Source organism: Triturus cristatus, chromosome 2_2 (genome assembly GCF_964204655.1).
Source record: "Triturus cristatus chromosome 2_2, aTriCri1.1, whole genome shotgun sequence".
Lineage (NCBI taxonomy): Eukaryota > Metazoa > Chordata > Amphibia > Caudata > Salamandridae > Triturus > Triturus cristatus.
This window is the reverse complement of record NC_140582.1, coordinates 152,264,578-152,277,914: the sequence shown is the minus strand read 5'-3', so window position 1 is coordinate 152,277,914 and position 13,337 is coordinate 152,264,578. Positions and strand designations below refer to the sequence as shown.

The following is a 13,337-nucleotide window of genomic DNA, read 5'->3' as shown; positions in this document are numbered from 1 at the left end:
TGAAATTATCGCCGCTTTTCGCCCGAAAACGGATGCAAAAGCAGCGATAATTTCATATCGCCGCCTTGTTAATATGCCCCAAAGTGAGTAAGATGGAATGACAAAATATATCACGAAGTGGAATGTCCCGCCAACTACAAAACAATTATAGTAACAAAATCCTCTGTGGGTCCGCTAAGTTTGCAGAATTGTGTAATGAGCCTATGCGGAAATTATTAGAGGGAGCAAACATAAGTCCCTTAACCAAATTCATACAATATACTATGCAAAGACTACATCACAATTGCTGCTAGAGGCATTCTTTGAAATATCATTTGTGGTTCAAGTCAATTGAAAAGATGTCGATGTGCTTCAGCCCCTTAAAATAATTTGGCTGGGGAGGATATAACTTTTATCCACAGGGAGTGTTGACCTGAAGATAAATGAGGCTTCTACTGACCCATAATTTTGCTCATTTTGGATCTCAGTATTTGGGCCAAGCAAAGCTAAATGTTGGGTAGGGATTCTCACCACACGCCCTTCTTATGCTCCCAAAGAATCTGAAAAGTGGGCGAGGCTTAATCGTCTCATGGTTCAACCACTAGCCAAAATGGCATCCATTGAAAAGTGGAGACAAGATGCTAATCAGATGGCAGACTGATGTCTTGACAGAACAAGAATGAAGAGCATCAACCTGTGGTACCCTCTTGTCTCCATCCCTGTATGTCACTTATTCCTTCTAGTTTACATGAGGAGGCATTCTTCTACCTTTCTTCAGTTTCCCCTCTTACACTTGCAACTTTCCTTATGAATAGGGAATGCCATTTGAGGGTAAATAAGAAGAATAAGAAGCAATGTGGTGAAAGGAGCATTTACTTACATCAATGGGTTCAGCTAGGACACTAGCATAGCACCATTGTTGTCGTGGGCGTATATGTTTCCACTTTTACCCAAGTGATTGTCTTCTCAATATTGTCCCAATGATGTTTTTTGTTTAATACACCTCATCTGCGATCTATTGCAAATATAACCGATATGCTTTTAATAACAGATGGTGTGGTTAATCAGACATCAATTACAAGGGCACTGTAATGCTATCTTAACCAAGGTTGGAGTAAAACATAGTGCAAATTAAAAGAAATGTATTTTTCAAAGAAAGAATACATTCTAGGTTCTTCCATTTTGATGCGTACTCCAGTCTGTATCTGAACATTCTGTCGTAATTGAATAAATGTCCGGTCCAAGTGGTATCTTCAAGTGGTTTAAAGCCTTAAAATTCGTAAGTGGTTCGTTTGTAATTACAAGTTGCTCGTACCTTGGAGTTGCTTCGTTATCCAACATTCAGTAGCCCTTAAGGAAACACATGTAGGTTCTTTCCAACTCGTCGCCAGTGTCGTAATTGAATGAATGTCTGGTCCAAGTGGTGTCTTCAAGTGGTTTATTAAGCAAGATATACAAGGTACAGGAAGGGACCCCACCAGGAGCAGCCTCCTTGCTGCTCAGCCCATACTCTTAACTGACACTCAACCAGGCATCCAACACTCTATGAGCTAATCACTCATACTAACATTCTACAGCACATACACACTGGCTGAACAGCAAGGCAGAGAAGCATGCATAGCACTGGAGCCAGATATAACACATTCTATGCTGGGCCCACACAAGCCAAAAAGAGTAAGCATTGACTGTTTACCTTCACTACCTTTCAGACAAAGCCTAAACAGGAGGTTCTTGGCACTCATTGAGCTTGTAGAAATAACTACTTCCTTACAATCCAGGGTCAACAGTAAATGTGTGTTGCATGGCTTTTTCAGGTGCCCCCAGTTCCTTAGGCCCCAAAGTAAAAGCCTGACACTGATGAAGATACAATTTGAGACTAATGAGTAATATAGTGTCTGTCATCAATTGTTCTTGTAATAAATGAAAATACTTACTCCAGGAATTCAGTAGTAAGCCAGAAGAACTCAAAGAGTAAGTCTAAGAAGATTCTTTGTAAATCAGGCCACTGTCTTCACTTCTAGTTGCCGATATCAGGTTCCAATGCACTTGTTCAATCTTTTGAGAGACACTAAAGTCGGAAGGTGTCACAGGACAAGTTTTAAATTAAAAGTTTTCAGATTCGCATTTCCCTCTTTAAATACAGTAACATATTTTATAATCAAAGCAAAGAGCTGAAATAATTTTGTTAGACACTCTGCTCCCATTTCAAATTGTATTTTTGTGATAATTACTATTTGAGTTGCCTCTACTTCTAGTATTATATGTTAATTTTACTATACAGTAAGGTTTTGTCACCTTCCCACAGGTATTGAAGGGCACTTCTTAAGAGACTCCATAAATATTCAAGATGTGGCTGTGTCTTCCATTGTTACGCTGTATTTTACTGACCTGGGTCAACAGGTCAGTTGGACCACAGTGAGTACTACCTTGAAAATCTGCCTTTTAATAACATTATTTCAGAAATTATACTCTTGTATGACTTTTTTGTTATATTAACAAAGGAATGTAAGGCATCATAGTATGTAAACGGAAAAAAAACATGGGGAATAAAGTTGAAGTAAAAAGATAAGTAAAGGGGTTTTGACTGCATTGGTGCATTGCTGGCTGAGATGTAAAGTTCAGAAAGGACTGAACACGATGGTAGAATGATTACTGTTAAATGAGTACTGTATGGATGTAGTATCCAGCATACAAGACCACCACCAAGTGAATAATGAAGGCATTAGGAGTCAACATTTGATTTCTTGACCTGGGTGTATATAACTTGAAAGTTAGGTTGGGGGGCAGGTGCATCAGGCTTTTTAGACAAGTCCTGCAAAACATTTAGTGGGATATGTACAAGGACTGGCAATAACTACCACTAACGCTAGTTAGCGGCAGTTTTCTTACTGCTATATACCGCTGAAAACTATCGCCTTGTTAACGACGTATGTACAAGATATCTCTACATGGTGATAGCTTCAGGGATTAGCGGTGAAAACTGCTGCTAACATTAGCGTGATGGCGATAGGAATTATGGCGATAGGAATTCCGGCGTTAGCGGGCGAAAACCAACAAAAGGCTCATTTGGGGCAAACAAAATCACGTTAGTCAGCCCAACGTGAGTTTTTTTGCCTCTATAGCCAAAAATAGCCTGTCAGTTGACCTCCAATGAAAAATAGGAAAAAAAAATAACAATGGAATGCAGAATGGAGCAGCCAGGGCCAAGTGCAGCACAGATCAACAATCCCCTCAAGCCCCCCAACATCCAGTATGACCAGCCAGAGTCCCAGGGGAATAGGAAATGCAGGGCTACATCCATGAAAAGAGGTGCATCACGTTGCAACACCAGTGATGCATCGCTTCTCATTGGACGCTCTTCGCAACACCATGGCATCCAAAACCTGGAAAGCAAGGACAGTAAATGGGGCCCGGAGGCCCCGCTGGTCTTGTGTCTGGAGCCTGGATGCCTTACTGGTCCTGTGTCTGGAGCCTGGATGCCTCGCAGACCTGCGTCTTGAGCCTGGATGCATCGCTGGTCCGTGTCTTGAGCCTGGATGCCTCTCTGGTCCTACGTCTGGAGCCTGGATGCCTCGCTGGTCCTGCACCTTGAGCCTGGATGCCTCGCTGGACCTGCGCCTTGAGCCTGGAGTGGGAGGTGGAGTCGATGAGCCATGGCGGCAGACATTCAGGTGCGGCGATCACACTAACCTAGTGGTGAAGTGTGGCAGGGCGCATTGAGACACGTTGTTGACCTGTGTGAGAAGACTGCCCTGAGCCCCTTGGGGCTGTGAATGGTGGGGGCGCTCTTGTGCACCAAAGTAGGGAGGTCTGCATCTCATTCTACGATTCACCACTACACCGGGGTGCATGGAGGGGATTACCAATGGTGGGTGGTGCCTCTCTGCATCACAGGCCAGATGAATTTGAGCTGGCCAGAAGCTGTGGAGGGTGAGGCCCCTGAGCTGTGCCAAACTTGTGTGGTGGGAGTGCTGCAACTTCACACCTAAGGGGGCCCTGCTGCATCACCTGCATCGGGAGGTTCCCCAGCGGATTTGGCAATGACTGTTGTACCCAGGCTTGTGAAATCCCACCTGGCTGAGTCACAGATTTGGAGAGAGTGCAGCTGATTGCGCCACGGTGTCAGTGTACAGGTAAGGAGAAGGTGGGACATGTAGCAGAGGAGGACCGGGGGTCGAGTGTCCCAGGCCTAACACCTGGTGTAACGCACCCCTATTGGCGGCTCATTCACAATAATGGAAGAGCATCACCCCACTGCTAACAAGCAGACTCAGGAGAGCAGGAGCAATGAAGACACGGTACCTGGCCTCAAGGTAAGATGTCTTTCATTTAAATATTTACAACACCCGCTCACACACACACCCCTGTGTCCCCGCCCCATCCAGTGTCTTTTCCGGTGTATCCCACCTCCCAGCTGTCCAGTCCCCCCCGCAGCACTTCTCCATTGCGGGCGCTGTGCACCCATGGGCAGCGGGCCTAGCACTGGTGTGCCAAAGGTATATATGACGTTACAATGCATACCATTACATCGCATTCTATTACAATGCATTCCAATACTACGCATATTGCACCAGAAGAGAAAGTGCTGGATAGTGGAGATGAAAACGTTACTATTCCCACTTCAATGAGTGCAACCCTAAAACTAACCCTTGCACCGTAAAACACACCCTGAACCATAAAATTCATCTTTGGCTCCCAAAACACACCCTAAAATTCAAATTTTACCCCCTAATACACCCCAAATTTCATCTCTGTCCCCGAAATCCATACCCACCTTAAAACTTAAAAAACACCATTTCTAATCTCACAATGCGTTGGAATGAAATGCGATGTGAAGGCACCTGCGTTGTTGTAGTTGCATTGTAAAGGATTTATGATGTAATTGCTGTGTTGTAATGGACGTCTCCCGTGCCAAAGGCAACCCATTGGGGTCTGATATCTGAAGATATTGAGCAACCAACCCCACCAATGCACTCGTTCAAGAAAGCCAAGAGTATCAGGGATCATGTGGTGCGCTCTTTCCTTGAAAGACCTAAAACACCATCTATACAAACTCTTTGGAACTTACCGGTGATACTAGGCCACTTCAGATGTGGACAATGCAAGGCTTGCAAGATGACTATACAGACCAAACGTTTCACATACAAACAACATACTATCGATTTGAAGTCATTTACAAACTGTAACACCAATAACGTGATCTATTGTATCACATGCCCCTGTGGTCTCATTTATGTGGGACAAACCCAGCAAAAGATTAAAGCAAGGATTCTGCAACACTGCAGCAGAATCAGGTGTGATTTTCAGGGAGCACCACTTGTCGAGCATTTCAAAAGTGCAAGACATGGACCCGAGGAACTCCAATGGATTGTGCTTGAGAAGGTGACCCTTGGCCCAAGAGGAGGTAATATAGGGAATATTCTAAATCTTAGGGAAGGCAAATGGATGACACAGTTTGACTCTCTCAATGATGGACTAAACGCACAAGATGCTAGTTATGCTCAACTTGCTTGCCTTTCATTATGATAATTGCTGGGCCCCTACATGAACCATCAGACTGAATTAATATTCATACTGAGGTGCTGCCCTATCTCTATTCCACTACAACCTGTGTTGGGAATGGCTCTGGTCTTAACAACTATGTACCTTAAACTTGATGTGAAGCAATGCAATTCCAGCCGTACCCAATCAATCAGGGCCCTATATAACCAATGTATTGTGTCTCGGAATATCGCCAATTGCCAGTGTGTGTGTTTTCTTGTGTGTGAATATTCTGTATGGACAATGAGCTTCATCGATCTATACTCAAACCTGTGACCACGAGTATCTAGACCATCTGTATTTATAATGCCCATTGTAATGTGCCCTAATGCAATGTGCCTTGGAATATCGACATTTGTCAGTGGTCCTCTACTTATGTAAGAATATTTGTTAAATATCTATGGGCAATGAACTGTATTGATCTATGCTAAAACATTTGATTTTGAATATTTAAACCATCTGTATGTAGACCTTCTGTACTTATAACGACTACATGTGTGTATCGTTTCCTGTACCCCAAACATTCGCTAATACTAAATGTTTTTTATCACATACTCCAAGCATTCGCTATTACGAAATGGTTTCCATGACACCCCTAGCCTTTTTCTTTATTATAAACTATAAATTTCAAAGTATCAATTTACACTTAGTTAGCAGGTTCCAATTCTTAATATAAGGTTAAGATGATTGAGTTCCCGTACCTAATAACATAAAGTGTATACTCTTTTGAATACCTTCAATTAGATTAGTGAGTCTTTTGTCGCGTTTCATATATGGGACGGTAACGCGGTAGCTGCTTTAGCAGCATCTAGCGTCTGCAAGAAATACGTAGAGTCCATGACGCGTTACACACACGCATCTTATAAACAACACAGGGAGTCCGGTTCGGTTCCCTCGATCTCTTCGAAGACGGTTGACAACTGACTCGCGGTAAGCGGAATTTAGCACTTTGGTCCATTTATTTATTTATTACTCTTGAGTGGAAGGTGGTGGCCACGTTCTAATCCTGTCCCCTCGCTTCCCCCCCCCCAGTTTTTTAACTACAGATTTATGCACGATGTCATCAGTCTAATAAGACGGGACCACCGAGGAGCAATGAGTCCTTTTGCTTTACAAATCTGCCTTACCCGCTCAATTGTATACTTTGCTTTTAAGGACTATGAGTTATGTCCTTATATCATCTCACCTTTTCCCTAGATCGAGTACCCTCGTGTTTCCTACTCCGAGGAGTTGAGCAGGGAACTTGATTACTTTTTTGAGCGCGCATTAAATATCCCCAATACCCTTTACCAGTTTACATTCTTTATCTCGTTTTGGTTAATTTACAACCACTTTTCCTCCTATTGTCCAGATTTCCTGACTGGTTGCCACAAGCTGATTTACATGGTGGCACTCTATGAAGTATATCGGATTCCTTCCGTAATATGTAAGTGCCCCTGCACTCACTACTGTTTATGTTTTGGGTTAACATCAGATGCTGAAAACCCAGTCCCTTATTTATGGATGGGTCATTCAAACTACACCTTACTTTTGCAGGTGCAGTTATCACGCTCTCTTCCTTTCGGAGCCCGTGTGCCTGATTCTATAACGCTTCAGCCCTCCATATAGGACTGCTTGTGGTAATTATTGTGAGCTTCGGCCTATAGTAATTGTTTTTAAGAATCCTTATTTAGATTATTTTTCTTCTTTATAAAAAAAAATTACTCTTATCTTAGGTGCCCTTAATATTTCCCCTCCCGTCACAGTCCTGAAGAAGATCCCGCTGTAAGGTTTACAGTAACCTACTTAACCTTTGGGGTCGAAACGTCGAAATTTTTATGTTAACCAGCCTACCAAACAAAGGACTTTTGTTACTGTGTTTCATTACATGGGCTTGGCTAAGGAATTATTGTAATGTTCCATGTGGTGAAATAATTAAATATATTGGACGCCAAATGTAAATTATTGGATTGCACTAATTATCTTTCCTGTGTATATCACTTTACCCTTCACAAAAATCATGCACTTTACTTTTTCCCCACTTCCTTATTTCTGGGCACATTGTCAATATAAATTTAAAAGTCTTTTTCATATGTTTGCTAAGATGAGGTTGTGATTAAATAACATCTCTCAGTCATTTATTGTATGGATTCCTATTTATATATTATAAGTATTTGTCTAATGATTTTTTTGTCCATAGTGTACTGGGACCAACTTTTTCTGTAATGGCAACCCATAGGCAAGCCCGTCTGCGTCTGTCTGCCCCTGGACCGCGCTCAGCAACAAGGACTCTTCCTCTCAGAAACTCCACCACTACGACACCAGCACCCTCCACGCAATCAACCCTGGACCACCACATCGCCTTCCAGGACCAACCTCTGCTCCGGAACGGACATCGCCATCACCATCACTGATGGCCACTAAATCACCCGCAAGGACCACCGCGGCCGTCCAGGAGGAGGCATTGTCATCCCCTACAGAAGCACACTCCGACTGACTACGCACTCTAATGACCCAACGGTGACCATGGAACACCTCAACTTCCAGATCCGGACCAACCCCAACCCCATCCTCTGCGGCACCATATCTGCAGGCCCCCGGGCCAATGGACCCCCATTCTCTGATACCATTGTAGACCTCACTGCAACCCAGGCTCTCCCATCCACCGACAACATCCTACTCAGTGAACTCTACTTCTACCTGGACAACCCCAATGACCAGAACACCTCCCCTTCCCAGGGAAGCTCGGCAACATTAGACTCAAGCAGCTAGTCACTGCAGCAAGCCATATCGCAGAACACACGGTCGAGCACGTCTCCTCCACCATCGGGAACTTCAACTACAGCCACACCACCGGAATCTACTGGACCGTCCATCATTGTATACATCTTGTCTTCACTATGCGCACCATACACCACCGCCATCATTGCCACCTCTCGCAGCTGGATCAATGCCACCGAAGAACTTTTCGTTAACTCCCTCAGCTCCACCACTCTGCCAATGCTTACAGGCAATAACACTGCAGCGCGCAACCGCCAACGATGGACCTCCAACTGCTCCGACACCCTGGCACCCCTCAAGAAAAGACAAGGCAAAATCAAGCACCACGTTGCGCCGTATTTGCAAAGTGACACATGTAGGCATATGCTTGACATTGTGAAGCCCTGTGCCACATCATACCTGCATCAGGTATGATAAATGCAGGGTGTGCGTTCATACACGACAAGGCCTCATTGGAGTGGCACAGTGAAATCCATTAGATTTCCCGGCAACAATTGTAGGACGGCACTGTGTCAGTACCTTACGTCTGTCTGATGACAGGCGTAAGGGTGACACAGTGCCACATGGATAGGCTGTCCGTATGCATTGCTGGAGTTGCGTCATGCTTGTGACACAACTGCAGCAATGCATGAATTTAGCGCAGACAGATACGTCAGGATTCCAGACGTATCTGTCATTACTTGCATGATGGACCGCTGTCCAGTGAATACAGCGCATCCATGGTGTCGCAAGAAGTGTATAGTAAAAAGTGTTGCAACGCTGTCTTGTTGCAGTGTTGCAAGACTTTTCCTGACTGAGGCCCAGGAATGCGCACTATCTTATTGATGGTGTGCATTCCTGCGCTGTAGTTTTGTCGCAAGGCAGCACAGCAACATTGCTTGCTCCGCTGTCCAGCACCAAAATCTGCTGAAATGAGACCCCAGGTGTTTTCTTCATTTTTAAGACCAGCTATTTTCTGGTCTTAAAAAGCTGCCTCTAACTGCAGTTAGAGGCAGTTTTCTTGGGTCCTCTTACCTTCAAGAATCCCCTTGTACATATTGCGAAGTGGGGTTAGCGGCTGTTTTTGCACGGGAACACCTCCCGTGCATGTCATTATTGCTAACAGAGGTGGCAATCTTTTCTATGGACATTTTCGCCGGAAAACTGCCGCTAACAAAGGTTAGCGACAGCTTGTACATATGGCAATGTATATATTGCCACAAAACCAAAGAAAAAGTGCCGCTAAGGCGGCGTTAACTCATTGTACATATGCTCCTTGGTTCCAATTATTCACCCAAACAGGGAAAAAGAATTATGCTTTAGGACCTGGTGAAATGGGCTGCAGCTACTCCAAAAGATACGACAAAACACTGGAAGTCCAAGATTCCCTTTGACAATCCCCACAATGCAAGTCTAGGGTATTTCTTTCAGTATTAGCACCAAGATAAGTGGAAGCCTTCTATGCACCTATGTTCTTTTGAGTCATGACTATTTACTGTTCGATTTCCTCATGTCATGGTTACTGCTGGGTTTTAGTTTTCACCTTCATGAATTAGCCATTCTGATCGTGAATGAGATCAATGACAGCCATGCATGGTTTATGTGCATTTTTTCCTCTTCTTCCCATGGCATTTCACACTTGTGAAAGACACAGAGGGGCCAATTTACAAAGGCATTTTAGAGTATTTAATCTAGTGCTCTGTAGTACTCTTTTACATACTTATACCTGCCTTTATGAATGATTTTCAAAATATCTAAAAATGTGAGTAAGATAACAGCATTCATAGAACATTCACATACAAGAATTACAAACAGGAAAAAACTTGCCTTGTTTGCACTTTTAGTAACAGGGAGTGGGCATTTCTGGGACAATTGAATAAGGCTTTGAAGAGTAGGTAAAAGAGTATTCCTTTAGTACTATTTTCTGTTCTCAAAAATGCTTTTGAGAATTGGCCTCTTGTTCTTGCTAATCTCTTTTCACATGTACACAAGAAACTGTGAAATGAGCCAACTCAGTCGGTTAATTGTTGGATGTTCAGGTGCTTTAAAACAATGAAATAGAAAAGTGACTATTTAGGGGAAGTGATGTCAAAAACTATTGTACATCAGTTTAACTTATAAATGTCACATGTTCTGACTTATCCTTCTTGCGCAACCTTTAGAGCCACCTGGAAGTTTAGAATTGCCTTGTTGTATGCAATTTCTGCCTCTGTTCTTAAAAAGTCATCTTGTCCAAAGCAATTCTCTGAAAGCGCAGATCCAATTTCTGCTAACCAATAATTCAATAAATTAAATGTGAATGTAAGGCAAATTAAAGTAACATTTAATAAAAACACAAAATAATGTGTATTTTAAAGATGAAACATTTCACAGGACAAGACATTTTAAAATTATTATACATGGAATGCAATTTAAGGGAAATTTACAGAATCAACTTATTGTATAGTTAGTTCATTCCTTAACGGCTTTTATGAGTCATCCAGCACAATTCTTAGCACAGAAGAGGGATCCAGTCAACAAGAACTACAAGCAGAACAATTAAAAATTATAGACATCTGTTGTTGAGTGAGTATATTTTTCCAGATGAGCTTGCTACTATTTCAGGCAATCGCATAACTCATCATGACATCTTCCGATGAGATGAAGTGAAATACAACATATGCTCCTTTATGTGTGGGAAATGCCGCTTTAATGAAATAAGTCTTTTGTAACTTACTGGTATAACCTGGCTTAAAGCTTTATATTCTTGCCAACTGGACTTCTCAACTACATCAAACAAACTATCTCCTGTTGCCTAAATGTCAGCTACCCTACTAATGTCATCTGTCCTGACCTTGTGCCCTATTTCCACATTGACCTATTCCCAGCACTTTCAGAACATCACTGCTTTAGTGTTCTACGTGCATCTGGTACATCTGTCCAAGAAGCTAGCCAATCTTTGAGTTAAACATCAACATTCTCTTAACCCTACATACGTGTCCCTCATTACTGCATGCCATACCAAACCTTCAGCTGCTGACTTGTTCACCCAATAGCACTTATAAACAACATAGATTCCAAAACCTGTCCTAAAAAAGACGGTCACACAAACCTGTCTACTTTCGTGTTAAAGTTACTGTCCATTATTACTCCCCAAATTTCCACTTTCAGAGAGAAAAGCAGACTCATCAACTGAGCCCAAATTCCAGAGCCATCCCTAGCCTCCCGGAGCGTGCTTGCCCCGGCAGGAACCTAACCAACCTGTCACTTTTTAACCTGAGCCTAACGTCACGCACAGGAAAAGTATCCAGGGAGTTTCCTCATTCCCCCATTTCCTACCCCGCCCTAGGCCACCCTTCCTTTTAACAGTGCTGATACATTCTCCATCAAGTATCCATCAAGTCCCCGTGGCTCTTCAAACCAAAACCTTCATTGTTACAAAATACATGCACCTCCTTGTTTACATTCCTTCTGGATTCATCTAAAGTGGCTAGCCTTAATGGTCCTAGACAATCCATTCCTGGATTCGAATTTGACCACATAATAAAGTGTAAGACCATGGCATCCTTATTTCACACTTATCACTCTACATCTCATTTAATAAAGTAAGTCTCTGCAACTGCTTCAAATCGTTTTCACCTAAGTGGGGCAAAAGAAATTCCAGACATCCCCTGCCCTTCTGCAGCTCTGTAATGGTCCATAATAGTTACTTCAGCTCATACCATCCTTTACACACCAATCCACATCCATCCTGGCTTATTGGTTGAGAAGGGTGGAAGCCCTACCCAGGCAACATCCACAATCCTTGTCAGGGTGAACCGCAAAAGTCACTAAATTAACCAGTGCTTAACCCTCTGGCACAAAGAAGTCCGGCTTAACTTAGAGACAACATGTAAAGTATCCATGCAGCACAAAAGCACTAAAAAAAAGTGAAAACACAACACAAGAAAAATCCTAAATAAATTTAGAAAAATAGAGTACATTTTAATAAATAAAATGATGCCAGGACAACAAAAATTAAATCAGAACTGGAAATATGCATTATTTGTTATTTAAACATAGTGCCTAAAAGCACGAAGCGCCACTCGTGGTCATCTGCTCACACTAGGCCGGTCGAAAGTCACAGTTTCAGGGCGACCGCAATGGTTACAGGTACCAGGTTAGTCCTGCTGAAAAGTTACAGTGCAAAGAGTTCTGATTGCGTTAGAGGAGGCCAATAGGATCAAGTAGAGTGTTGTAGGCTAACGCTGTTATGCGAAAAGCCCTTTGGGCATGCGGGACAGCCATTGGCGTAGCTTCTGGTTAACTGTCAATGCTAGGGGTCACTGTAGTGTGAAGTGCATGTCTTCACATGGATGTTTGTCATGGGTAGCAGAGTCTCGAGGCAAACCAGCCCGTTTGCAGTTGGGGGAGGCCAAACTACAGCATTTTACCCTTTTCATGCAAAGGACATGGGAAAGCATCTCTTGGGGATCAGAGACTCACTTCAGCAGAGGCTAGCAGGGCTAAAGCTGGTCCAGCTGCAGACCCAGGCAGGTTCAGTTGCAGCATATCAGCTGGGCAGTTGCAGGCAGGCCTCCGAAGCTTGTTGTGTCACTGTACTCACACAGGAGGTTAGCCAACTGATCATTGCTGTCACTCTGAGATAGTCTGGTATGAAGGTAAGCAGGTCTAGTCTTCCGTCACAGAAAGCAAGTCAGTCCTCAGCAGCAGGGAAGTCCTATGGTTGCAGGCCAGTCCCTCTTCTGTAACTTCCCCAGGGCCAGGAGTGTTCCAGAAACAAGCATCCTTGGACTGGTTTCAGGGCATCACCCTCAATCAGCCAGGCTAGTTTGAATCCAGTGGTGTAGTGAGCATGGGACCCACGTCTGGGCATAACCTTCCCACTTAGGGCGACATATGCAAAAGAAACAATTGATGGACGGAATGCTGGACAATGCAAACATGATTGGTTCCAGTCCAGGGAGGACCTGGCCTGGCAGTTCGGGCTGGACTGTTCCCATTGGGCAAAGGGTCAAGACTGATTTGCATATGGCTGGGTTCAAACTGGAATGGCATGGTGAGCAAAAACGATGGATTTAGGCCCAGATCTCTCTACA

General features: G+C 43.5%; 1 protein-coding gene across 1 annotated transcript in view; it reads left to right on the top strand.

Moving 5' to 3' along the window:
* Positions 1-13,337, top strand: part of TECRL (trans-2,3-enoyl-CoA reductase like) — a 659,246-nt gene that overhangs the window by 288,706 nt on the left and 357,203 nt on the right. Inside the window, exon 4 of the mRNA XM_085641139.1 lies at positions 2,285-2,394. Coding sequence (XP_085497265.1) covers positions 2,285-2,394 — 110 coding nt within the window. The remainder of the gene's footprint in view (positions 1-2,284; positions 2,395-13,337) is intronic.